This window comes from Salmo trutta, chromosome 20 (assembly GCF_901001165.1).
Source record: "Salmo trutta chromosome 20, fSalTru1.1, whole genome shotgun sequence".
NCBI classification, from domain to species: Eukaryota; Metazoa; Chordata; class Actinopteri; order Salmoniformes; family Salmonidae; genus Salmo; species Salmo trutta.
The window spans coordinates 23,273,329-23,299,767 of record NC_042976.1 but is presented as its reverse complement, the minus strand read 5'-3'; the positions used below and the strand labels follow the sequence as shown (position 1 = coordinate 23,299,767).

Genomic DNA, 26,439 nt, shown 5'->3' with positions numbered 1-26,439 from the left:
TGGGCAGTTTATAGTCTGTATGCTGAAAGAAATCCTCGTTTATACTCTGTCAATCTATTATAGAGAACTTTATCATTGAAGTACAAGTATAGCCCAATGATGCTTTTTATTTGGTTCAGTAAGAGAGAAAATGTGACTTGTCGTCATGATGTCTTACTGGGTTAGCTTCGCTTACTGTTGGCTCGGGAGATGCTGTACCTTAACTGTACACATCACCCATGGTTCATTTTTACATGGATGACAATGAAATAACATATTTGGATTATTTGGGAGGAATATTGTCTACGGTCATTTCAGTACACCCTGAACACTTTGCTCTAGAATGGTCTTTAGCGGAAGTGGTCACCTGTATAAGGATAATTATACTGTATTCCACTGTGTATTGAAATGGCTGGTATTAGATCTGCAACATCGACAGTATGCATATCATTTAATCATTCATTCTTACCGATGCAGTGTGTTAAGACTTTTTTCTTTTCATTCTTCCAGTTCGTCAGGAGCCAGTGTGGTGGCCATAGACAACAAAATCGAACAGGCTATGGTAAGTTGATATATTATATTAACTCACCTTTCTTGTCTGCTATCTATACTACATAAATCACATGCATATATAACGTAGTTCGAAGAATGATCAGTTCAGAAGAAAACGTTGCATCAGTCAGTTTAATGAATGGATTACATAACCACGTAACCGACCAGAACTGGGAAGTCACGCAAAATACAGACCTATTGCTGATTCTCTTTGCAATATGCCTACTACTGCAGTTGAAACATCATGTCGCTCTTGATTATCTCGTTTCTTTGTAACCATTTTTTTGGGGCGCTGTTACATAGATGATGGCTCGTGAATACCTTGATGCTCTGGCAACTATGTAGCAGCATATGGTGTTATGTGCCTTGACGTCAGTTTAATACGTCGTTTGCCAAAGTGTATCTATGGGGGCATTAACGTTAGCCAGGTATCATCATTGAAAGTCGTATCAGTATGACATGCACTTTTACCATCCAGTTTACCATGGTAGCACAATCGCTTTATTTACATTTTTGTAATCTGTAGTAAGGATTCAGTTCTGTAAAACATTCAGTTTCGATTTCTACCTGAAGCTACCATTTATTTGAATAAACTCGTTGACACAGGGAGATGAGCGTGCGTGCAGACTTTTATTTTCAGTTCCTCATAGTTGTAGTGTTTTATTGTCCCTGGATCCCTGCCTGCTGAGGACGCGCTCTCTCTCTCCCACTCCATCCAGTGCTTGGCTTGCCGTTGTTGCTAGGCAAACAAAGTCTTTGACGCCTGGGTATAAATATCGCGGGCTCCGATTGGCTAAAGCCTATATGTGGGCCGGCCATTTTGTGTGTTTGGTGACGTTGCGTCCTGGCTTCAGAGGAAGGGGAGGGTTAGACTTTAGGATTATTTGTTTTATAATCTACAGAATCTTTCTTTTGGTTTTCACCACATGTTCAACAGATTGTGTTAAACATCAGACTCACTTCTTATATTAAAACAGACAACGGTAGCTAGCTACAATATTACATAGTAATTCCCATAGAAAGGGCAGTAGTAATGCTATGCTTACTCTTGATATGATGATAAAAATGTATGATATATGTTTAAGGTCATTTAAAAAACAGAACACAAACTTAAAATGTTTTTTTGTTTGTAATTATGGTCACATTATGCATTTCATGTATGGGTGGCCCCAGGAATCAAACCCACAATTCTGGTGTTTTAAAGTGCCATTCCCTACCAACTGAGCCGTACAGGGTCATTTCAAAAGTATTTTTTCAAAACACTGAACACTACCTTTGTATTTTTTTGTATGTGTAATTATTGCCATGTTAAACTCTGTTCTCTGTTCCTCTCTGTGCCTTTAGGACCTGGTGAAGAGCCACCTGATGTATGCAGTGAGGGAGGAAGTGGAGGTTCTGAAGGAGCAGATCAAGGAGCTGATTGAGAGGAACTCTCAGCTTGAGCAGGAGAACAGCCTTCTAAAGACCCTGGCCAGCCCAGAGCAGATGGCTCAGTTCCAGGCCCAGACCCAGGCGGGCTCCCCTCCCACCTCCACACAGCCACCGGCCCAGACCCAGGCACCAGCCCTACCCCCAACCCAACTGCAGCCAACCTCACACAACTCTGGACCCTCCGCATAGCATCACCGCCTACCCCGGGAGAGGGGTGGATGAAGCAACCTATCAACCAACCAGGGTCTGACTGACTGTCCTCAGACATATTCTGTTCTAACACTGCAGAACAACCAGGCCTCCACTGCAGGAGGCTACGCTGTTAAGACAAGAATTTGCACATATTTAACTCTGGGAGCGGCGACGGGTGGTGTCGTCGTTTCAAGGCGCTTTATAACACAATATCAAAGACAATCTGCCTAGGAGAGGAGAAATGGAGGCTGTTATAGGAGAATGAACATTGCTCAAAAATACATGGAAGAAAAACTTAACAAACAAAAAAGTGAACATGACTCAAAGAATCACTGTGCCTGTATCAATGGATTTCAGGTGATGTCGACTTCAGTGGTAACAATGATGGAGGGAGATAGTGATGGGAGTCACCATGCTTCGCTGAATCCTAATAATGTAAATAAATGCAGCTGTTCTCTTTTTTTCTGTGCGATACAGAGAGGGACAGACGGAGAATAGAGCCCCTCTCATTGTGACAACTTCAATAATCTGTGAGGATTTATCATCGTGTAATAGTCCCCATCTGGCATGGGGCGAGAGGAGGTCTAGAGGGAGAACACAACACTTCCATTGACGTCATCATTTTAACTGTGAGGTTGAAGGGTGTAGTAGCCTTCATTTGCTTATTAAAGGAGGGATGATGATAATGAGGGTTTTTCCCTGTATTTAAGTTTAAGCCCTGCACCCTGTTATCTTGGTGGATTCTCTATTCATGTAATGAAGCTGAGGGGTTGAGATGTTAGGCTAAGCTGCATTTTCAAAGATGAGTTGATGGCCTTTCTACATGATGTATATCTCTGTATATTTAGTGTAAGTACTGTGTAATATAGTGATATAAGGAGAGAAACCAGATGCTATGTTGGTGAAGTACAAATGAAGAGGGAGCTAGTAATGGGCTGGCCTGAAGATTTGTGCAGTCTTTTATAATGCTGTAATTCAGGAGTATGGCGAGCTGTGGAGGTTATTTAACAGACAGACGACTGTATCCACTATTCATATCCTGGGTTACAACATTAACGGTTACTGTAAACCATTGTTCACTTGAAATTATTTGAAGTATTGCACCCCTCGTGAATTTTTATTTCATTTGTTTTCATTTTTTGACAGTGAAGTACTTCTTGATCAACTCTTTAACTTAACAAACACCGTACTCTGAATATCATAAAGAAAAACAAATCGATTTTTTGCATTCTATGTATAAGTTGTAAGCTCATGTTCTGTGCATGTTTCCTCAAACCAGATGAGGTATTGTAAACATACATAACACAATTACAGTTGCACTTCACAACTTTCAATAAAAATGTTAAAGGAATCAAAATCCACTTGTTCATGTCTCTTCTTGCGATTCATGCTTCTATAGTTAAATAGATAACCTTAATTTACATATGTACTTTAAATAATTTACCTTATTTAATCTGTAGGATATTTTTTGTCAAAGTCTGTCTCGTGAGATTTGCGAGAGGATAAAAAAATTGTCACGAAATGAAAGGCGGCGTAACAGTTTATTTTATTCCTGCCCACAGCTTGCAGCACCCAAGTAATCAATTAGGAGCGCAGCCGATGGTAATGCCCATGGTCAATTTGGTTGGACATTCGATATCCCTATGGGGCTAGTTGGGAACCAGCAGTAAATTACACAATTACATGGGACAATATTTTAAAAGGTCAATATCTCCAAATTTCAATGACTTAACAACATCAAACCAACTATAAATTGTAGAAATTCTTATCCAAATATTGAAAGTGTTTAGTGAAACAATGTAAAGATGTGCAACATGAAAATATTGTCCCATTTTACATTGTGTAATGTATTGGCTAATGAATTGACGGTCCCTAACTATCCCTAGAGAGGGGCTACCCAAAGTCCAGGGTTGGATATTTTTGCTGGTAATGGATAACAGTTACTATTTTTTTGTAAACCCTTACATGTAACGGATTACATGTAATCCATTACATGTAAAGGTTTACAAAAAAACAGGAACTGTTATCCGTTACCAGCAAAAATATTGTAATCAGATTCCAGATACTTTTGAATACCTAGATGAGTACTGAGAGGATTACTTTTAAATTCAGAAAGGATGTTTGCGAGTCTGACCACAAGTCAAGACACTACTATGATGACACCAAATGTGTCTGATCAATTGCGGGAAAAGAGAAAGAAAAGGCTTTTGTCGGCTACAGTCCAAGCTGTCTTCCAATCGTGTGACTGCTGTCAGCATCCAAAGATTATGCAGTGGTGTAGTCTACTGCGATACGGATATACAGCTGAAGTCGGAAGTTTACATACACCTTAGCCAAATACATTTAAACTGTTTTTCACAATTCCTGACATTTAATCCCAGTAAAAATGTCCTGTTTTAGGTCAGTTAGGATCACCACTTTATTGTAAAAATGTGAAATGTCAGAATAATAGTGGAGGGAATGATTTATTTCAGCTTTTATTTATTTCATCACATTCACAGTGGGTCAGATGTTTACATACACTCAATTAGTATTTGGTAGCACTGCCTTTAAATTGTTTAATTTGGGTCAAACGTTTCGGGTAGACATCCACAAGCTTCCCACAATAAGGTGGGAGAATTTTGGCCCATTCCTCCTGACAGAGCTGGTGTAACTGAGTCAGGCTTGTAGACCTCCTTGCTCGCACACGCTTTTTCAGTTCTGCCCACAAATTTTCTATGGGATTGAGGTCAGGGCTTTGTGATGGCCACTCCAGTACCTTGACTTTGTTGTCCTTAAGCCATTTTGCCACAGCTTTGGAAGTATGTTTGGGGTCGTTGTTCATTTGGAAGACCCATTTGCGACCAAGCTTTAACTTCCTGACTGAGGTCTTGAGATGTTGCTTCAATATATCCACATCATTTTCTTGCCTCATGATGCCATCTATTTTGTGAAGTGCACCAGTCCCTCCTGCAGCAAAGCACCCCCCACAACATGATGCTGCCACCTCCGTGCTTCACGGTTGGGATGGTATTCTTCGGCTTGCAAGCATCTACCTTTTTCCTCCAAACATAACGATGGCCATTATGGCCAAACAGTTCTATTTTTGTTTCATCAGACCAGAGGACATTTCTACAGAAAGTATGATCTTTGTCCCCATGTGCAGTTGCAAACCGTAGTCTGTGTTTTTTATGGCGGTTTTGGAGCAGTGTCTTCTTCCTTGCTGAGCGGCCTTTCGGGTTATGTCGATATAGGACTCGTTTTACTGTGGAAATAGATACTTTTGTACCTGTTTCCTCCAGCATCTTCACAAGGTCCTTTGCTGTTGTTTTGGGATTGATTTGCACTTTTTGCACCAAAGTTCGTTCATCTCTAGGAGACAGAGCGCGTCTCCTTCCTGGGCGGTATGACGGCTGCATGGTCCCATGGTGTTTATACTTGCGTACTGTTGTTTGTACAGATGAACTTGGTACCTTCAGGCGTTTAGAAATTACTCCCAAGGATGAGCCAAACTTGTGGAGGTCTACAATTATTTTTCTGAGGTCTTGGCTGATTCATTTTGATTTTCCCATGATGTCAAGGAAAGAGGCAATGCGTTTGAAGGTAGGCCTTGAAATACATCCACAGGTACACCTCCAATTGACTCAAATCAGGAGCTTCTAAAGCCAAGTGAAATAATCTGTCTGTAAACAATTGTTGGAAAAATTACTTGTGTCATGCACAAAGTAGATGCCAAAACTATAGTTTGTTAACAAGAAATCAGTGTAGTGGTTGAAAAACGAGTTTTAATGACTCCAACCTAAGTGTAGGTAAACTTCCAACTTCAACTGTATCTACATAGCGCTTGGATGTCAATCACACTGCTGCTCTCTCATTTAACTATTTGCGCCTTAGGGATTGTGGTTGTTGTGGATGGCTGTTCACAAATCTAAATGTGTATTTGAACCCAACAATGGTTGAATTCAAGAAGTTTAAGCTGTCAATCAATCATTGTTTTTGAAACCAGTGCACAGCCAGTGAAAAATGCGCTCTTGCAACAGCCGCATAGTGCGGATCCCAGCCTATGGAATAAAAGTGGGGCTTTTATTGCTCAATCTAATTCATGCTGATAAAATAAATGAATCCATAGGCCTAATGGACACATACTCAAACTTGCACACTTTTTACAGACTTAAAGGGGCAATCTGTAGTTGCTACATCCATTTTTGGACTTATAAATGATATATATATATATATAAATATATATACACTGCTCAAAAAAATAAAGGGAACACAAACAACACATCCTACATCTGAATGAAAGAAATAATCTTATTAAATATTTTTTTCTTTACATAGTTGAATGTGCTGACAACAAAATCACACAAAAAGAATCAATGGAAATCCAATTTATCAACCCATGGAGGTCTGGATTTGGAGTCACACTCAAAATTAAAGTGAAAAAGCACACTACAGGCTGATCCAACTTTGATGTAATGTCCTTAAAACAAGTCAAAATGAGGCTCAGTAGTGTGTGTGGCCTCCACGTGCCTGTATGACCTCCCTACAACGCCTGGGCATGCTCCTGATGAGGTGGCGGATGGTCTCCTGAGGGATCTCCTCCCAGACCTGGACTAAAGCATCTGCCAACTCCTGGACAGTCTGTGATGCAACGTGGCGTTGGTGGATGGAGCGAGACATGATGTCCCAGATGTGCTCAATTGGATTCAGGTCTGGGGAACAGGCGGGCCAGTCCATAGCATCAATGCCTTCCTCTTGCAGGAACTGCTGACACACTCCAGCCACATGAGGTCTAGCATTGTCTTGCATTAGGAGGAACCCAGGACCAACCGCACCAGCATATGGTCTCACAAGGGGTCTGAGGATCTCATCTCGGTACCTAATGGCAGTCAGGCTACCTCTGGCGAGCACATGGAGGGCTGTGTGGCCCCCCAAAGAAATGCCACCCCACACCATGACTCACCCACCGCCAAACCGGTCATGCTGGAGGATGTTGCAGGCAGCAGAACGTTCTCCACGGCGTCTCCAGACTCTGTCACATCTGTCACATGTGCTCAGTGTGAACCTGCTTCATCTGTGAAGAGCACAGAGTGCCAGTGGCGAATTTGCCAATCTTGGTGTTCTCTGGCAAATGCCAAACGTCCTGCATGGTGTTGGGCTGCACTGCCAGAGCCCTGCAAAATGACCTCCAGCAGGCCACAAATGTGCATGTGTCTGCTCAAACGGTCAGAAACAGACTCCATGAGGGTGGTATGAGGGCCCCACCTGTGGACGTCGGGCCCTCATACCACCCTCATGGAGTCTGTTTCTGACCGTTTGAGCAGACACATGCACATTTGTGGCCTGCTGGAGGTCATTTTGCAGGGCTCTGGCAGTGCTTCTCCTGCTCCTCCTTGCACAAAGGCGGAGGTAGCGGTCCTGCTGCTGGATTGTTGCCCTCCTACAGCCTCCTCCACATCTCCTGATGTACTGGCCTGTCTCCTGGTAGCGCCTCCATGCTCTGGACACTACGCTGACAGACACAGCAAAACTTCTTGCCACAGCTCGCATTGATGTGCCATCCTGGATGAGCTGCACTACCTGAGCCACTTGTGTGGGTTGTAGACTCCGTCTCATGCTACCACTAGAGTGAAAGCACTGCCAGCATTCAAAAGTGACCAAAACATCAGCCAGGAAGCATAGGAACTGAGAAGTGGTCTGTGGTTATCACCTGCAGAACCACTCCTTTATTGGGGGTGTCTTGCTAATTGCCTATAATTTCCACCTGTTGTCTATTCCATTTGCACAACAGCATGTGAAATTTATTGTCAATCAGTGTTGCTTCCTAAGTGGACAGTTTGATTTCACAGAAGTGTGATTGACTTGGAGTTACATTGTGTTGTTTAAGTGTTCCCTTTATTTTTTTGAGCAGTGTATATATCCATTGACTCTTGAAGAATATAACTCATAAACGCCTCGTGCTTAGTTGAACTGTCACACTCCATCAGAACCCAAAATATAAGCTTGTTTTTCTCCAATGTTTGTAAACATTGTAAATGTAAACACTGTATAGCATAACATGGTTAAAACAATCATTTTGATATCATGGATGGTCAGTCTTTGCATCCATAGCTCTGTCTATTAATCTGAGAGTGGTTACATTTCTCCAGGGCCATGCCTCAGAGGCGGGACACCCATTTTGTTATTGATCCATCTGGATTTGCCCTTTAGATAGCTGCATATTATCAAGATATCAAAGTGTCACCAACAAAAAGGTAAACAATAGGCCTATAGCAAATGCAGCATATGGCATTCATTTTTCACATGTAAAATCATTATTTCACATATAACATTTCAGTAGTGCTCAGCGCATGCCATTCCATGAGCGCAGCATTTATTTTTCAATTCGAAGCAATGAGCCCAATCAGTCCTCCATGACAACAAAATCATAAACAGAGTGGGGCTGGCTAATAAGTCCTTCGTTTTGGGGTTATGCTCAGGTAAAATAATTTGGCTAATCTATGCTTCCATATTCCAAATCCTATTCTTGAAGATCTTTGGTTTTTATTGTAAAGATATCATTTAATCGTTTTGTTATATGTAGTAGAAAGCGATGGGTTTAGAAAGTAACCTACCCAACCCTGCCAAAGTCAAACCAATTTTTCCAAGGTCACACACCAGCCTGGTTGAAGCTAATTGGCGAAATGATTTGATTAACTATTCCCAGCTGCGAACACACATCAAACCACACCCCGAAACCAACTCATGTTTGAATTCAGTCATGGCCGCTAGCATGAACCAAATCTAAAACAAGGCCAAATCAGGAAGTCACCCTTTAACCATTATGGAGGGGGAATGTAAAACTGGCCTTAGATCAGTGTCTGGACTAGAGCAACATCATCCTACTGTACACTGAAGAAATAATATATGAAACAGACTGCTGCACTGCCTGTATACTGCGAGCTATTGGTTGAGCTCTTCCTTGCTTCCTGCTTTTCACCAGGGTCGGCCTTAGGTAGCAGCTGCATAGATTACATGGTCCACAAATCACCCCAACTTCCGAACAACTGGGAATAAAAAGCGCCTTGCTCACAGCTGATGATTCGTGTGAACAAACAGCGATTATATAACTCCACACCTCACTGAACAGCATTCCATTCAAATGAAGATCTGCCACCTGCCTTGAAGTAGGATGGTTTGGGGAGACCAATTGTGTAAAGTACTTAAGTAAAAATAATTTTAAATAGTACTTAAGTAGTTTTTGGGGGTATCTGTACTTTACTATTTATATTTTTCACAACTTTTAATTTTAATTCACTACATTCCTAAAGAAAATAATGTACTTTTTACTCCATACATTTTCCCTGACATCCAAAAGTACTAGTTACAATTGTAATGCTTATCAGGACAGGAAAATGGTCCAATTCACACAATTATCAAGAGGACATCCCTGGTCATCCCTACTGCCTCTGATCTGGCGGACTCACTAAACACAAACGCTTCCTTTGTAAATTATGTCTGAGTGTTGGCGTGTGCCCCAGGCTATCCATAATTTATAATTAAAAAAAGGAATATCAGGAATTTTAAATGATGTATACTTTTACTTTTGATACTTAAGTATGTTTTAGCAATGACATAAACTTAAGTATCAAATGTAAATGTAATTGCTAAAATATACTTCATTATCAAAAGTTAATTTGAAACCAAATACTTCAAAACTATATTTTACTGGGTGACTCACTTTTACCTGAGTTATTTTTTAATAAGACATAACCCGTTTCATACAGATACTGTATGTTAGTTGGAGAAAGGGCATGACATTTGAATCCTGGTAATTAGTCATGGTACTTTAGCACCTGGAATTTAGACACCTGCATTCCGCAAGGGTGTGGTTCCATGATAAGTTACAGTGCATTCAGAAAGTATTCAGACACCTTGACTTTTTCCACATTTTGTTATGTTTCAGCCTTATTCTAAAATGGTTTCAATTGTTGTTTTTCTCCCTCATCATTCTACACACGATATCCCACAATGACAAAGCAGAAACGGGTTTTTAGAAATTTTAGCAAATGTATTAATACAAAACTGAAATATCATATTTACATGAAATATTTAGACCCTTTACTCAGTACTTTGTTGAAGCACCTTTGGCAGCAATTATAGCCCAGAGTCTTCTTGCGTATGATGCTAGAAGCATGGCACACCTATATTTGGGGAGATTCTCCCATTCTTCTCTGCAGATCCTCTCAAGCTCTGTCAGGTTGGATGGGGAGAGCCGCTGCATCGCTATTTTCAGGTCTCTCCAGAGATGTTCAATTGGGTTCAAGTCCGGGCTCAGGCTGGGCCACTAAAGGACATTCAGAGACTTGTTCCAAAGCCTCTCCTGCGTTGTCTTAGCTGTGTGCTTAGGGTCGTTGTCCTGTACGAAGGTGAACCTTCCTCCCAGTCTGAGGTCCTGAGTGCTTTGGAGCAGGTTTTCATCAAGGATCACTTTGCTCCGTTAATCTTTCCCTCAATACTGACTAGTCTCCCAGTCCCTGACACTGAAAAACATCCCCAGAGCATGATGCTGCCACCACCATGCTTCACCGAAGGGATAGTGCCAGGTTTCCTCCAGACGTGACGCTTGGCATTAAGGCCAAAGAGTTCAATCTTGGTTTTATCAGACCAGAGAATCTTGTTTCTCATGGTCTGAGAGTCCTTTAGGTGCCTTTTGGTAAACTAAGCGGGTTTTCATGTGCCTTTTACTGAGGAGTGGCTTCCGTCTGGCCACACTACCATAAAGGCCTGATTGGTGGAGTGCTGCAGAGATGGTTGTCTGATGGTTGTTGAGATGGAAGGTTCTCCCGTTTCCACAGAGGCACTCTGGAGCTCTGTCAGGGTGACCATCAGGTTCTTGGTCATCTCCCTGCCCAAGGCCCTTCTCCCCCGATTGCTCAGTTTGGCCAGGTGGCCAGCTCTAGGAAGAGTCTTGGTGGTTCCAAACTTCTTCCATTTAGAGACCATTGTGTTCTTGGGGACCTTCAATGCTGCAGAGATTTTTCGGGACCCTTCCCCAGATCTGTGCCTTTCATTGCCCTTGCTCTGAGACACAATCCTGTCTCAGAGCTCTACGGACAATTCCTTCGATGTCATGGCTTGGTTTTTGCTCTGACATACACTGTCAACTGTGGGACCTTACATAGACAAGTGTGTGCCTTTCCAAATCATATTCAATCAGTTGAATTTACCACAGGTTGACTCCAATCAAGTTGTAGAAACATCTCATGGATGATAAATGGAAACAGGATGCATTTGGGCTCAATTTCGAGTCTCATAGCAAAGGGTCTGAATACTTACATAAATAAGGTATCTGTTTTTTTATTTGTAATTAAATTAGAAAAAATGTATTAAAACCAATTTTCGCTTTGTCATTATGGGGTATTGTGTGTAGATTGCTGAGGATTAAAAAAAAATCTATTTTAGAATAAGGCTGTAACGTAACAATGTGGAAAAAGTTGCGTGGTCTGAATACTTTCCGATTGCATTGTATATAACACACGTACTGTACACACACCAGGAAACAAATAGCTAGGAATCCCCAAATTAACCACACTGTAAACAGGCTTAATTTGCGGACAACATGCACTGGGATAGGAGCAGCCAAAGTGGAACTGAAACCAGACATTTCCCAAACAAAGTCACATTTATTTAAAAAAAGGTTCTCACGCAACACAGATAAATATAGAAACACAGCAGTATGGCACATTGTCAGCAGCCAGTCACATCTTGGACTGCACACACTCTCTCACACACACAAACACTCACACATATGAGCAGGTATAAGACACACTGTACAAGGTTCATCCAGCCAGTTGTTGTGGTTCAAACTGTCAGTAGAAAAGCTTTCATCTTCCTGCCTGGAACTCTGTAAACGTGATCGAGGACGGCAGGGGGGAAGGGGGGTGGTCCATTCCTCTCCCAGGCCTTCCCTGATGGACAAAGAGCTGTCCTGAGTCGGGCCTCCTGGAGGTGTTAGGGACGTAGGGTAGCGAGCAGCCCCAGGTCTGGTGAGGGGGAAAGGGGAGTCTGGTGGGGCCTCTGGATCACATTCCCATCCTGATGCTCTGGATGATCTGAAAAATGGCTGAGAGAGAAAGTGGCTGTTGTTACACAGAACAACATCCAGTCAGGTGAAGTCACTGAGCAGAAAACTGAAGAGAAACTGAAATCTGGTTAGTTCCCTACGCGAGTAATATCAAGGCTAATGTGAAACAGAAAGTTGAACTCCTGATTGAATGAATGAGTTTCCACAGTTTTCTCACACATCTCCACAGAATCTGGGCATTACCTGATCCACAGACGACGAAGACGAACAGAGCCAGGAGCCAGGGCCCCACGGGGTACTTCTCCTCCTGAGGTCGCTGAGAGGGAGTGGAGAGAGAAAACAACAATGTTCAACCACTGAGACATATAGGTCAAATGTCATTAAAACTTCACTATGTGATATGTGTTGTCTTTAGTGCTGAGAGATTAGTGCCATTTGAAGTCGGTCCAGTTTCGATTATTACAAATTATCACGGTTTTCCATTTCAGTTTCAATAATTGTTTTAAACATTAAATGCACTATGCATTATGTGGGTTGAATGCAGTAACAACACAGAATAAAACTATTCATAAAAGTCCCATGATGGTAGAGTAGGGTATTCATTTATTAATCCCAACTTGGGAAATTGTTCTATTACAGCATGCATCATCAATAACTTACAAGGACAGGACACGTAACAATGATGGACACATAAAAAAACACATTGACACATTAAGGTACATGCACCTTAGTATCTGTAAAATAATAAAGTCAATTTCAAGTGCTGTTTTCTATCTTACTCAGGAGGAAAAACAAGCAAAAACACCGTTCACAATAGGAAGACATCAAACTGTTAATCAATTACATTCGTTATAAAGCCTCATGGCTGTGGGTAAAAATGGCCATCTAAACCTCTCTGTGGAACTTCTAGGCAGGATGAAACTGCTACTGAAGCTTATCCTGTGTCGTGTTAGAGTGCTGTGGAGTGGGTGTGTGTCATTGTCCATGATCATGTGTATTTTTGCTTGGAGCCTTTTTATAAACATGTCCTGCATTGATTCCAGGCTGCAGCCAATTGTAGCACTGGCTTTCTTGATGATTTTGCCAAGCTTGTTTAAGTCCTCCTTGGCTAAATTTCCTTTCCAGCACACAATGGAATAGCTCCCTACACTCGCCACAACACTGCTGTAGGAAATCTGACCATTACTCCTTGTCACTTATTGACCATCAGTTATTCACATTACTTAAAGAAAATATTTATTTTGTGTATATTACATTTGTTTTATTTGATGACTTTATCATTTAATTCCAAGTCATCATCTCTATAGAGTGGCTGCCTATGCTGTCTGACAAAATCACTATTTTAGTAGTTTTTCAAAGTAAATAAGGAATACTTTTATGACTGCTGAATACCAACTACCAATCACTTAGATCATGTATTTTCAGGTAGACGCCTCGCGAAACAACAGCTCTCAATCACACTTTCTTCCATCTCCTCTCCCTCCGTGTCTTCGCCACACTAACCGAATGTAGCAGGCATAAAAGAAACACATGGGACGCGTTCGATAGCTTCAAAACTGTGGCGTATCATGGGTAAATTGTGACCGACTGACTAATCTACAAATAATAGTGAGTAGTTATTTAGGATGCAAGGTGATTTGTAGATCAATCAGTCTCAATTCGCCTTTAAAGTCGGCTGTAATGATGAACTCGCCCACAGACTGGCCAGTAGGCGCGCAATGGATTATGGTCATTGTAGTTAATTACCACGTTTTCTGTGCTAAACTATGTAGAATATTGGCCTGTTGGAAACTACAATTCACAGTTGGGCATGATCTGATTTATCTCTAGAGAAACTGTGCAATGTGCACACTGCGCTCATAGAAAAAATTAACAAAATGGAATTCAAATAATTGAACCTACGTCAGTCAATTAGTTGTTTAAATAGTTGTTAAAAAACCCAAAATGTTGGTTAATGTTGGCCACACACACCGAACACAAAGTCAGACATAAGGTTAAAGTTAGTATGACAATCAAGGTCAGACGTTGTTGAAGGGCGGTCAAATCATGGCAGAATATGGCCCTGCAGGAAACAGAACTTGGTGGAGGAAGACCAACCAGGTTGAACAAACATCCAAGGGAGGAAGGTTCTTACAATGTTATTATCTCTAGACCTACATCAAGAGCAAGTGCTGAATAGGGAAAGTTTCCGACCAGGTTTTAAACCCTGCCCTCATCACTGTGTAGGTGTTTTTTACACAATCACACCAGAATAGGCCTGAGTGGATCTAATAATAATCTGAGTTATGCAGAGTTAGCATGGCTGTCTAGACCTGTAGCACGTGACTCGCCAACATAAACTATTACAAGGTCTGGTCTGGGTGATGTGATCCAGTTGGACAGCACTCATGTGCTTTCTGATGGTGGTGTGGTATTATTGTGGATAACACAATAGCTATCTAGAATATACAGTGTAAACCCCAAGTATTCCTTTATTCTAATACACACAATGACAACAATCTGTATCCCACAGTGAACTAGCTATTCCATACAGTGTCACCTTACACAATGCAGTCATGTTGACGCAGGTAAAGATTTCTGGTATAGTTTCATAATTCAAGGTTGACAGAAGAAAAGCAGGCATCTCAAGGAGCACCAATAAAACAAATCAGCCAGCCTTAAAAGGAATCTGTTAGAGGGTGGATAGATTGGGAACCGAATACTGTAACTTTATATTCAGCAGTTATGACAATTAGGGATGTACGATATATCAGTGAGCATATCGGAATCGGACGATATTCAATAAAAATGCCAACATCGGCCCAATGTCTAGTTTAACGCCGATCTGCAAAACCAATGTCAAAGCTGACGTGCATACCTATATAACGTAGGTAGATGATGTAATGACGCCACAAAAAATGTAGCGCTATACAGAACAAAAGCAGAAAAATACTAAGCTCACACTTCCAACAACTGAACAAGTTCAAGTCGAGCAGTCATTTGAAAAGAGTAAGAACATTTCAGCGAGAAACAACTCGAAGGCGAAATCCATCAACGCCAAGATAATGGAATTCATTGCCCTTGACAATCAACCGTCCTCTGTCATGGATGATGTTGGCTTTTGCAAACTGGTCGATCCCCGGCATACACTATTTTTCAGATGTTGCCCTACCGGAGTTACACAGTATTGTTGAAACGTACATCTATGAGCTACTTGCTATGGGCGTAACTGTTATTAGATTCACGACTGACATTTGGGCCAGCGATGTCAGCCCCATGAGCATGCTGAGTCTGACAGCACAGTGGGTCGACGAGGATTTCGTACTGAGGAAAGCCGTATTGCATGTTCAAGAATGTGCTGGTTCTCATACCGCTGCTGCCATTTCAATGGCATTTGAGAACATGTTTGAAACTTGGAAACATGAACACACTCCTAGCTCCATTTGAACAACTGACTGGAGAAATAAGCTCAACTGCGTCTGCAGCAGACATTATACCCTCTGTCATGGCATTGAAACACCTGCTCAACAAAACTGCTGACAGACCGTGGGGTTAAAACTTACAAAAGTACTAGAGGCTGTGAACAAGCGATTCGGTGGCATTCTCTCTGAGCCTCTTTACTGTGTCGCCACAATGCTCGATGCTAGGTACAAGGACTGCTACTTCGATGCAGACAAGAAACAGGGTTTACGTGAAATGTTACAGACACAGCTGGACAAGATGGAAACGGACACAGTGACAGTGAGCACCGAGGAAGAGAAGCCACGGACAGACAGCTGAAACTTCACTGCTTGACATGTATGATGAAATCCTGGTTGAGAATGAAACGACTGAACAAATGAACAACGAAACAGCAAGTAAGTGAAAGAAATAGGTTTTGATTATGTTTTACTGGTAATGGGGACATACGTAAATGACAACAAAATAACTTTTTTGTCAGTGTGGTGTGGTGTGTGTAACCTTTATTTAACTAGGCAAGTCAGTTAAGAACAAATTCTTATTTACAATGACGGCCTACCCTGGCCAAACCCAGACAATGTTGGGCCAAATGTGCTCCGCCCTATGGGACTCCCAATCACGGCCGGATGTGATACAGCCTGGATTTGAACCAGGGACTGTAGCCTCTTGCACTGAGATGCAGTGCCTTAGACCGCTGCGTCCATATGTGTGTGTGTGTTAACTATTTAACTGTACTAGAATGATTAAAAGGCCTCTAAACATTTTGAATATCGGTTATCGGTAACAGGGTTTTTTTGGCATGGAAAATATTAGATATCGTTGCATCACTAATGACAACGTAATAGAATGACTCACACCTCCCATTTCCCTAAGGCTATAGGCTATTACAGCACACAATTTAACAAGTGTACAGTATCTCTATCTAAACTAACACAGGACAGTGTAACCTATTCATATCAGAAAGGGAAACCTACATTCCAGGATTACATATTAATCAGTATCACTATCTGTCATATATCCTGTCTGTCTGTCTGTCTGTCTGTCTGTCTGTCTGTCTGTCTGTCTGTCTGTCTGTCTGTCTGTCTGAGTGAGTGTCTGTGTGTGTGTGTGTGTGTGTGTGTGTGTGTGTGTGTGTGTGTGTGTGTGTGTGTGTGTGTGAGAGAGAGTGTGTGTGAGACCTGGTCAGGATACAGATGGACCATAGAGTTCATCAACAACCTCAGGCTCTCTTTATGGACTGAACAGCCAGATGATGACACCATCCATATTGACAATCTAGACCGTTATCTACGTGGCATTGATTTCTCAGAAATTATTGATCAGGAGAATCCCAGGCTGTAAACCGTGTGGCAAACCGCCGGTTTAAGCATGAAGACCACCAGACCATAAAGGAAACATACAACCATCAATGATCAACAAACCAACACGTTAACCTATGGTCCATGAATAACAATACATGGAGAAGGGCTTGAACTCACGTTCATTGCGCCCTGTGGTTTGGGTATTGATCCGAACGATTTAAAATTAATCATATGAAATACAACATGCCGAGTCTGATGTGACGAGAGAGATGAGCCATAACATAACATCAGATACACAATAAATAATTTATCATTATGAAATGGATGGGTCACATTTATTTAAATTATGCCATTCTAAGTGACGATTAACTGAATCGGTGTCATCATGCTTGCACCTCCTTTCGTCTGACGATGGAACCCACACAGCCTGAAGAAAAGCGTCGCCTCACCAGGGTCTTTGCAACGTTTCCTCTCTGCGTGATGTTTTTGCTGTGCTTTTCGTTTGCCATACGGATCCTTTGTTTTGCTACCATCTTCTGAGAATGTTATATTGATGTAAAAGTATTATATACCGGTGTTATTTTGATGCAGTGATGATGAAGCCACGAGACCCCACTTCTCTCTGTCTGCACCTGCTGACGTGCGCGTGGACGGAAGTGCGCCTCCATGGAGCTGGGCGCGCGTGCGCTGCAAAACTGTATTTTTTTCTGCCTCACCTCTCAATCTAACCAGCCATATAGACAAACTATTTATTGTTGAAAAATGTAATGGATTAATAGTTATGCCATTTGCCAGAGAAAAACACTTTTACCTCTAGTCTCAGTTGTCACCAATGCACAATCAGTGGTCTATTAAGTTCTTCTACCTTTCTCAAACAGAAGATGTTGTCAGGGCCTTGCCTATGAGCTGCACATGCCTGGGGTGTCTGGAGAAAGAGCATCATGTGTTTATTTGAACAAACCTTACATACAGTACAGGACAGTGACTATGGTGGTCTAGAAAATGATGCAGAATTAGGTTAGAAACATTTAAGTGACCTGTTTTTTGTATTTTAAAAACGTAATAGTTTAAGTCTGCATTTCAACCCTCTCCACCACTTATAACTAACATATAACTAACAGCTTCTGGTTTTTTTAATACTCACAAAATTATATAATATCTTTAGATGTGATTATGTTGGTAAAGTAGGGGTACAGCTTTAAAACAACGAAGTGCATTATGGGTAACGTAGTAATTTAACTTTTGTTTTTGACCCAGTTGTTGTGGTGGCGGAGATGTAACCAAACTGTGAGCTACGCGCTTCTTGCTCCGTTTGACCACTATTTTATTTTGTCGTTCAGACTACCTCACATGGTGTACAAGTATAATAAATGTCAACTACTTAAGTGGAATTCCAGACTAACTCGTCATTAGCAGCGGATAAGATCCACAAAGGTGGGAATTACCCCAGAGCATCCGTGAATTGCTCTGGCCCTGGAGCTAGCAAGTGAAGGCTCCCCTGAGCCGTCTCGACTGCGGTCTGGAGGCGAGGCAGGAAAGGTAACACTGGGGCTCGTCCAGGATAAAGGAACCAGAAGGTCAACTGGCGAAGTGGCTCGAGAAGTTTGGGTAGTATAACTTACATCGTTCAGGACGCCACCACGAAAATGCTAACGTCCTGTTCAGGAGGCCCTGCCTCCAGACTTGCCCCTGCACTATACAGGACCAAACCCAGAACAATGACTGTTTCAGGCACCAGGAAGTGCAGTGTGGCCTCGGTCCCAGCATAGCTGATTACGAGGTGGAATCAATCAATCAAATGTATTTATAAAGCCCTTTTTACATCAAAGCCCTTTTTACATTCAACATGTCGAGTCTGATGTGATGAGAGAGATGAGCGGCGTTATCGATAGCCAATTTGAACCATAACATCAGATACAGATACACAATTAATAATTTATCATTATGAAATGGATGGGTCACATTTATTGAAATTATGCCATTCTAAGTGACGATTAACTGAATCGGTGTCATCATGCTTGCACCTCCTTCGTCTGACGACGGAACCCACACAGCCTGAAGAAAAGCGTTGCCTCACCAGGGTCTTTGCAACGTTGTCTCTGCATGATGCCGCCAGACTTGCCCCTGCACTGTACAGGACCCTACCCAGAACAATGACCATTGCAGGCACCAGGAAGTGCAGTGTGACCTCGGCCCCAGCATAACTGATTACACTGTGGTATCAATCAATCAATCAAATGTATTTATAAAGTAATTTTTTACATCAGCCGATGTCACAAAGTGCTATACAGAAACCCAGCCTAAAACCCCATACAGCAAGCAATGCAGGTGTAGAAGCACGTGGCTAGGAAAAACTCCCTAGAAAGGCATGAACCTAAGAAGAAACCTAGAGAGGAACCAGGCTCTGAGGGGTGGCCAGTCCTCTTCTGGCTGTGCCGGGTTGAGATTATAATGGTCTATGGCCAAGATGTTCAAACGTTCATAGATGACCAGCAGGGTCAGATAATAATAATAATCACAGTGGTTGTAGAGGGAGCAACAGGTCAGCACCTCAGGAGTAAATGTCAGTTGGCTTTTCATAGCCGAGCATTCAGAGTTAGAGACAGCAGGTGCGGTAGAGAGAGAGAGTTGAAAACAGCAGGTACGGGACAAGGTAGCACGTCCGGTGAACAGGTCAGGGTTCCATAGCTGCAGGCAGAATAGTTGAAACTGGACAGGGCCAACCAGGCAGGATATAACACCTACCCCCTTTTCCAAAGCACAGCCCCCACACCATTAGAGGGATATCTTCAAACCACCAACTTACTACCCTGAGACAAGGCTGAGTATAGCCCACAAAGATTTCCCCCGCGACACGAACCCGAGGGGGGCGCCAACTCAGACAAGAAGATCACGTCAGTGGCTCAACCCACTCAAGTGACACACCCCTCCTAGGGACGGCATGGAAGAGCACCAGTAAGCCAGTGACTCAGCACCCATAATACGGTTAGAGGCAGAGAATCCTGGGGGAGAGAGGGAAACTGGTCAGGCAGAAACAGGAAGGGTAGTTCTTCGCTCGAGTGCCTTTCCTTTCACCTTCACATCCCTGGTACAGACTACACTCAATCATAGGACCTACTGAAGAGATGGGTCTTCAATAAAGACTTAAAGCTTGAGACAGAGTCTGGGTCTCTCGCATAAATAGGCAGACCATTCCATAAAAATGGATCTCTATGGGAGAAAGCCCTGCCTCCAGCTGTTTGCTTAGAAATTCTAGGGCCATTAAGGAGGCCTGTGTCTTGTGACCTTAGCATACGTGTAGGTATGTACGGCAAGACCAAATCAGAAAGATAGGTAGGAGCAAGCCCATGTAATGCTTTGTAGGTTAGCAGTAAAACGTTGAAATCAGCCCTAGCCTTAACAGGAAGCCCGTGTAGAGAGGCTAGCACTGGAGTAATATGATCAAAGCTACTTCTATGGAGCTCCACTCAGTGGGGGTAGATGGCTGACTCTGACATGGGCCCCATCAAGAGGTGGCTTGAGAAAGGGCAGGAACACCAATCGTGGGGGGACGTGTCGCCTTTCGGGCCAGCGACTAATGCCTATTGGAGCCAGACTGATGTCAAGGATGGCATTCTCTTACGGCGCTTCTACTGTATCGAAGGCGCTGTGTTTTACCGACAGACACTCCTACCTTGTGTGTTCCGGACAGACAGAATGAAGCAGATGCATGACGGCCCAGTAACCAGTCACTTTGGCGTGGAACGAACACTTGCCCGGCTGCAGACAAGATACTACTGGTACCGAATGAGAGAGGGTGTCACACTATGGTGTCGTACATGTACCAGCTGTGCCGCTAAAGCCAGACCTTCGACGAAGCCCCAAGCACCTATGGGCACTGTTCTCATGGGAGTACCTATGGAGAGGATCGCCCCATGAACAAGACAGAATGCTAGAATCGCTACATATTGGTGGTTCAATACTATTTCACAAAGTGGGTGGAAGCCTACCCTCTACCCAACTATCAAGCCGCAACAGTGGCAGAAGTTCTGACAGCTGAATGGGTGTGTCGCTATGGAGCCCCACAGACACTCCACAGCGACCAAGGCTCCAACTTCAAATCAGAAGTCTTCCAAAGAATGCGTGAACTGTTAGGAATCGAGAAGACTCTCACAACCCCTTTCAGATGGCAATCTGACGGGCAAGTCAAAAGATTTAATGCCATTCCACAGGAGATCTTAGCCACTACCACAGAACGTTGTCATTGGGACTGGGACCTCAAACCCCCTGAAGTATGTGGGTCTGTAAATTGTGACTGTTTTATATTCTATGCATTGAGACGTGGGCCATGTTTTGGGAACTGTGTTATTTTGTATGGGAAGAAAAACAGGTATTTTTGTAAACAGAAGGAAACATTTTTGAAATATAACAGTTGTAAATTGCAAGTGCTAACCTTTTTCCTTTTCAGGAGAGATAAATAGGGGTCCTGCATTCACACTGGAATTACATGTGCAAGCCCTACAGTGGACTGCTAGGTACTGGAACCACTGACTTGCCTTCCTTTCTCTATGTATCCTCATCTGAAACCAACAGCCTTTGGGATGACAGGTGGCCTAGTGGTTAGAGCGTTGGACTAGCAACCAAAAGGTTGCAAGATCGAATCGCTGAGCTGACAAGGCAGTTAACCCACTTTTCCTAGGCCGTCATTGATAATAAGAATTTGTTCTTAACTGACTTGCCGAGTAAAATTTAAATAAATCAAATGTCCTACCCACTGCTCCATGTGCTTTTAGGGAATATGGACTGTATAGACAGACTACTTGCTCTGTCAGGACAGGACAAGTTCAGAGGACTTTATCGACTGAAAATAATAATATTAAAAAAACATTGCTCTGGCAGGAAAGGTAAACATTTGCTTAAGTACTGAGAAAGAGAGGAGAGAGAAGATATAATAGTGCCGGAAGGGATGGCTGCCGTTTTACGGGCTCTTAACCAACTGTGCTATTTTGATAGTTTTTTCGCATTGTTTGTAACTCATTTTGTACATAATGTTGCTGCTATCGTCTCTTATGATCGAAAAAATACCTTCTGGACATCAGAACAGTGATTACTCACCTCGAACTGGAAGAAGATTTTTATTTAATGAGTCCGACGCGAAGGATATACTGCTTTGTCAAGACAAGGCCCAAATCTCCATCATCAGTGTGAAGAAAAGACAAAGGAAAAGGGGAAGGAGGGTGGGGTGCCTTGTAAGTATTTGCAGACGAGTAGGTAAATCACCACTTCCCTCCATATTATTGGCCAACGTGCAATCATTGGAAAACAAACTGGACAATCTACGATTAAATCTTCTTTGGGCAAGGTGGGACACTAGCATCCCATCTGGCCAACATCCGGTGAAATTGCAGAGCGTCAAATTCAAATTACAGAAATAGTAATAATAAACATTCATGAAAATACAAGTGTTATACATTGGTTAAAAGATAAACTTCTTGTTAATCCAGCCGCTTTGTCAGATTTCAAAAAGGCTTTACGGCAAAAGCATACCATACGATTATCTGAGGACAGCGCTCTGCTTACAAAAGCATACAAACATTTTCCAACCAAGTAGAGGAGTCACGAAAGTCAGAAATAGCGATAAAATGAATCACTTACCTTTGAAGATCTTCATCTGGTTGCAATCACAAGGGTCCCAGCTACACAATAAATGGTTGTTTTGTTCAATAAAGTCCCTCTTTATATCCCAAAAACTCAGTTTTGTTGGCGCGTTTTGTTCAGTAATCCCCTGGCTCAAAGGTGGTCAAAACATGCAGACGAATACATCCTAATAGTACCGGTAAAGTTCATCGAAACATGTCAAACAATGTTTATAACTAATCCTCAGGGTGTCAATTATCTAAATAATCGATAATATTTCAACCGGACAATAGCGTATTCAATAGAAAGGAAAAACAACAAAGAGCGCACACACAGTTACGCGCGCAAACCTGTACTGCATGATTCCATAGTCCCCTGACCAAAAGGTCTCATTCTTCTTCATTTTTCAGAAAACAAGCCTAAAACCATGTCTAAAGACTGTTGACATCTAGTGGAAGCCATAGGAACTGCAATCTGGGCCCTAACCCATTACATAGTCAATAGGCATTCAATGGAAAACCCACTCACATCAAATAAATCCCACTTCCTGGATGGATTTTCCTTGGGTTTTCACCTGCCATATCAGTTTTGTTATACTCACAGACATTATTTTAACAGTTTTAGAAACTTCAGAGTGTTTTCTATCCACATCTACCAATTATATGCATATCCTAGCTTCTGGGCCTGAGTAACAGGCAGTTTACTTTGGGCACGCTTGTCATCTAGACATCACAATACTGCCCCCTAGCCCAAAGAAGTTTTAAGACTATTCTACCATTGGGACATAAATAAACTGTAATATCTTATGTTTCAATGAGACGTGCCTGAACGATGACACCGATAATGTAGAGCTGTCTGGCTTATTCATGCATTGGCAGGACAGAGCAGCTACGTCTGGTAAGATGAGGGGCGGGGGTGTGTCTATTTGTCAATAACTGCTGGTGTGCGATGTCTAATATTAAAGAAGTCTCGAGGTATTGCTTGCCTAAGGTAGAATACCTCATGATAAGCTGTAGATTACACTATCTACCAAGAGAGTTCACATTTACATTATTCATCGACGTCTATTTACCACAACAAACTGATGCTAGCACTAAGACCACACTCAACGAGCTGTAAAAGGCCATAAGCAAACAAGAAAATGCTCATCCAGAAGCGCGCTCCTGGTGGTCGGGGACTTTAATGCAGGCAAACTTAAATCCGTTTTACCTAATTTCTACCAGCATGTCACATGTGCAACCAGAGGAAAAAAATCTAGACCACCTTTACTCCACACACAGAGACACATACAAAGCTCTCCCTCGCCTTCCATTTGGCAAATCTAACCATAATTCTACAGGACTGTTTTACTAGCACAGACTGGAATATGTTCCGTGATTCATCCAATGGCATTGAGGAGTATACCACCTTAGTCACTGGCTTCATCTATAAGTGCATCTATGACGTCGTCCCCACAGTGACCGAACGTACATTTCCCAACCAGAAACCATGGATTCTAGGCAACATCCGCATTGAGCTAAAGGCTAGAGCTGTCACTTTCAAGGAGCAGGACTCTAATCTGACCCTTATAAGAAATCCCGCTATGCCCTCAAACGAACCATAAAACAGTCAAAGCCTCAGTACAGGACTAAGATTGAATCCTTCTACACCGGCTCTGATGCTCGTCCGATGTGGCAAGGCTTGAAAAATATTACAGACTACAAAGGGAAACCCAGCCGCGAGCTGCCCAGTGCCACGAGCCTACCAAATTAGCAAAATGCCATTTATGCTCGCTTCGAGGCAAGCGATATTGAAGCATGCATGAGAGCACCAGCTGTTCCGGACGACTGTGTGATCACACATAGCCAATGTGAGCAAGACCTTTAAACAGGTCAACATTCACAAAGCCACGGGGCCAGATGGATTACCAGGACGTGTACTCAAAGCATGCGCGGACCAACTGGCAAGTGTCTTCACTGACATTTTAAACCTCTCCCTGACCAAGTCTGTAATACTTACATGTTTCAAACAGACCACCATAGTCCCTGTGCCCAAGAAAGAAAAAGTAACCTGTTTAAATGATTACCACCCCGTAGCACTCACGTCGGTACCCTTGAAGTGCTTTGAAAGGTTGGTCATGGCTCACTTCAACACCATCATACCAGAAACCGTAGAAACCCTAGACCCCTTCGCATACCACCCCAACAGATCCACAGATGACACAATCTCAATTGCAGTCCACACTGCCCTTTCCCACCTAGACAAAAATACACCTGTGTGAGCATGCTGTTCACTGACTACAACTCAGCGTTCAACACCATAGTGCCCACAAAGCTCATTAAAAAGCTAAGGACCCTGGAACTAAACACCTCCCTCTGCAACTGGATCCTGGACTTCCTGACGGGCTGCCCCAGGTGGTAAGGGTAGGCAACAACACATCTGCCATGCTGATCCTCATCACGGGAGCCCCTCAGGGGTGCGTGCTTAGTCCCCTCCTGTACTCCCTGTTCACCCACGACTGCGTGGCCAAGCACGGCTCCAACACCATCATTAAGTTTGCTGATGACACAATAGTGGTAGGCCTGATCACCGACAATGACAAGACAGCCTATACGGAGGAGGTCAGAGTCCTGGTCGTGTGGTGCCAGGACAACAACCTCTCCCTCAATGTGAGCAAAACAAAGGAGCTGATCGTGGACTAAAGGAAAAGGGGATGTACAGGCCCCCATTAACTTCGACAGTCCTGAAGTGGAGCGGGTCCAGAGTTTCAAGTTCCTTGGGGTCCGCATCACCAACAAACTATCATGGTCCAAACACACCAAGACAGTTTGAACGAGGGCATGACACACCTTTTCCCCCTCAAGAGACTGAATAGATTTCAGAAAGTTATACAGCTGCACCATCGAGAGCATCCTGACCGGTTGCATCACCGCCTCATATGGCAACTGCTTAGCAACTGACCGTAAGGCGCTACAGACGGTAGTGCGTACGGCCGTGTACATCACTGGGGCCAAGCTTCCTGACACGCCAGTCACCCAAGTCAATGACTGTTCTCTCTGCTACCGCACGGCAAGTGGTACTGGAACTCCAAGTCTAGGACCAAAAGGCTCCTTAACAGCTTCTATCCCCAAGCCATAAGACTGCTGAGCAATTAATCAAATGGCCACACAGACTATTTACATTGACCCCCCCAAATTACCTCGACTAACCTGTACCCCCGCACATTGACTCGGTACCGGTTCCCCCCTGTATATAGCCTCCTTATTGTTATGTAATTTTCTTGTGTTACCTTTTGATACATTTTTTTTTTTTTTTTTACTTTAGTTTAGTTAGTGAATATTTTCTTAACTCTATTTCTTGAACTGCATTGTTGGTTAAGGGCTTGTAAGTAAGCATTTCACAGTAAGGTCTACACCTGTTGTATTCGGCGCATGTGACAAATAAAATTTGATTTGATTTGAGATAACGTCAGTGTAGTCAGCAGTGCTACAATGGGACCCATGGTGCTAATGAGTGGTTGCCTAGCAACTGCATCTAGGGGTGGGCCACCCAGGGTTTCACAGCAGCACCGTGCCCGGGCAGGGAGGACTTCAGACATAGCTCAACCCATGGATGGATTCCATTCTATTTACTTTACTTTATTTATATACAATTAATAAACGTCTAATAACATTGTTTTATCTATTTAAAGTCTGTTACAGCCTATGTTTAGATTTCCAGTAATTTCAACCAATGAATTGTGTGTTCTGTGTTCACAGTGTATAATTTTGACTCTGTTTTATTAATCGTGTTGTTCTGGCGTTGCACAGCACTGAACATTGTTAAGTCAAATGCATCAGTTCACTTTGCAACAACAGTTTGTCTCCTCTTCTCCACAGTGTCTAGGCCTATATTCTCCACAGTATC

The 26,439-nt window shown here is 42.7% G+C and overlaps 2 protein-coding genes across 5 annotated transcripts in view; one reads left to right on the top strand and one right to left on the bottom strand.

The window, feature by feature from the left end:
* The window catches only part of LOC115155726 (TSC22 domain family protein 1), a 93,561-nt gene extending 90,050 nt beyond the window's left edge, over nucleotides 1-3,511 (top strand). For all 3 annotated transcript variants that reach the window (XM_029702627.1, XM_029702629.1, XM_029702628.1), the window contains exons 2-3: nucleotides 490-541; nucleotides 1,876-3,511. In XM_029702627.1, the coding sequence (XP_029558487.1) occupies nucleotides 490-541; nucleotides 1,876-2,151 (328 nt within the window). In that variant the 3' untranslated portion in view covers nucleotides 2,152-3,511. The remainder of the gene's footprint in view (nucleotides 1-489; nucleotides 542-1,875) is intronic.
* An 8,267-nt stretch (nucleotides 3,512-11,778) lies between these two features.
* Nucleotides 11,779-17,582, bottom strand: LOC115155725 (stress-associated endoplasmic reticulum protein 2). Of its 2 annotated transcripts, none has more exons than XM_029702625.1 (3): nucleotides 17,334-17,582; nucleotides 12,443-12,515; nucleotides 11,779-12,238 (listed from the first exon to the last, which is right to left on the bottom strand). In XM_029702625.1, exons 1-3 carry the CDS (start codon nucleotides 17,469-17,471, stop codon nucleotides 12,198-12,200), a joined length of 252 nt encoding a protein of 83 aa, XP_029558485.1. In that variant the 5' UTR covers nucleotides 17,472-17,582; the 3' UTR covers nucleotides 11,779-12,197. The 2 variants fall into 2 exon arrangements, with proteins under 2 accessions (XP_029558485.1, XP_029558486.1); XM_029702626.1 differs by having other exon boundaries at nucleotides 17,388-17,582.
* Nucleotides 17,583-26,439: the final 8,857 nt, after the last annotated feature.

Coding starts and splice junctions, on each gene's coding strand:
- LOC115155725 (XM_029702625.1), bottom strand. CDS start 17,471: ATGGTAGCAAAACAAAGGATCCGTATGGCAAACGAAAAGCACAGCAAA. Junction 12,516..17,333: donor CCATCGTCAGACGAAAGGAG/GTGCAAGCATGA, acceptor ACTCCCTCTCAG/CGACCTCAGGAGGAGAAGTA. Junction 12,239..12,442: donor CTTCGTCGTCTGTGGATCAG/GTAATGCCCAGA, acceptor TTTCTCTCTCAG/CCATTTTTCAGATCATCCAG.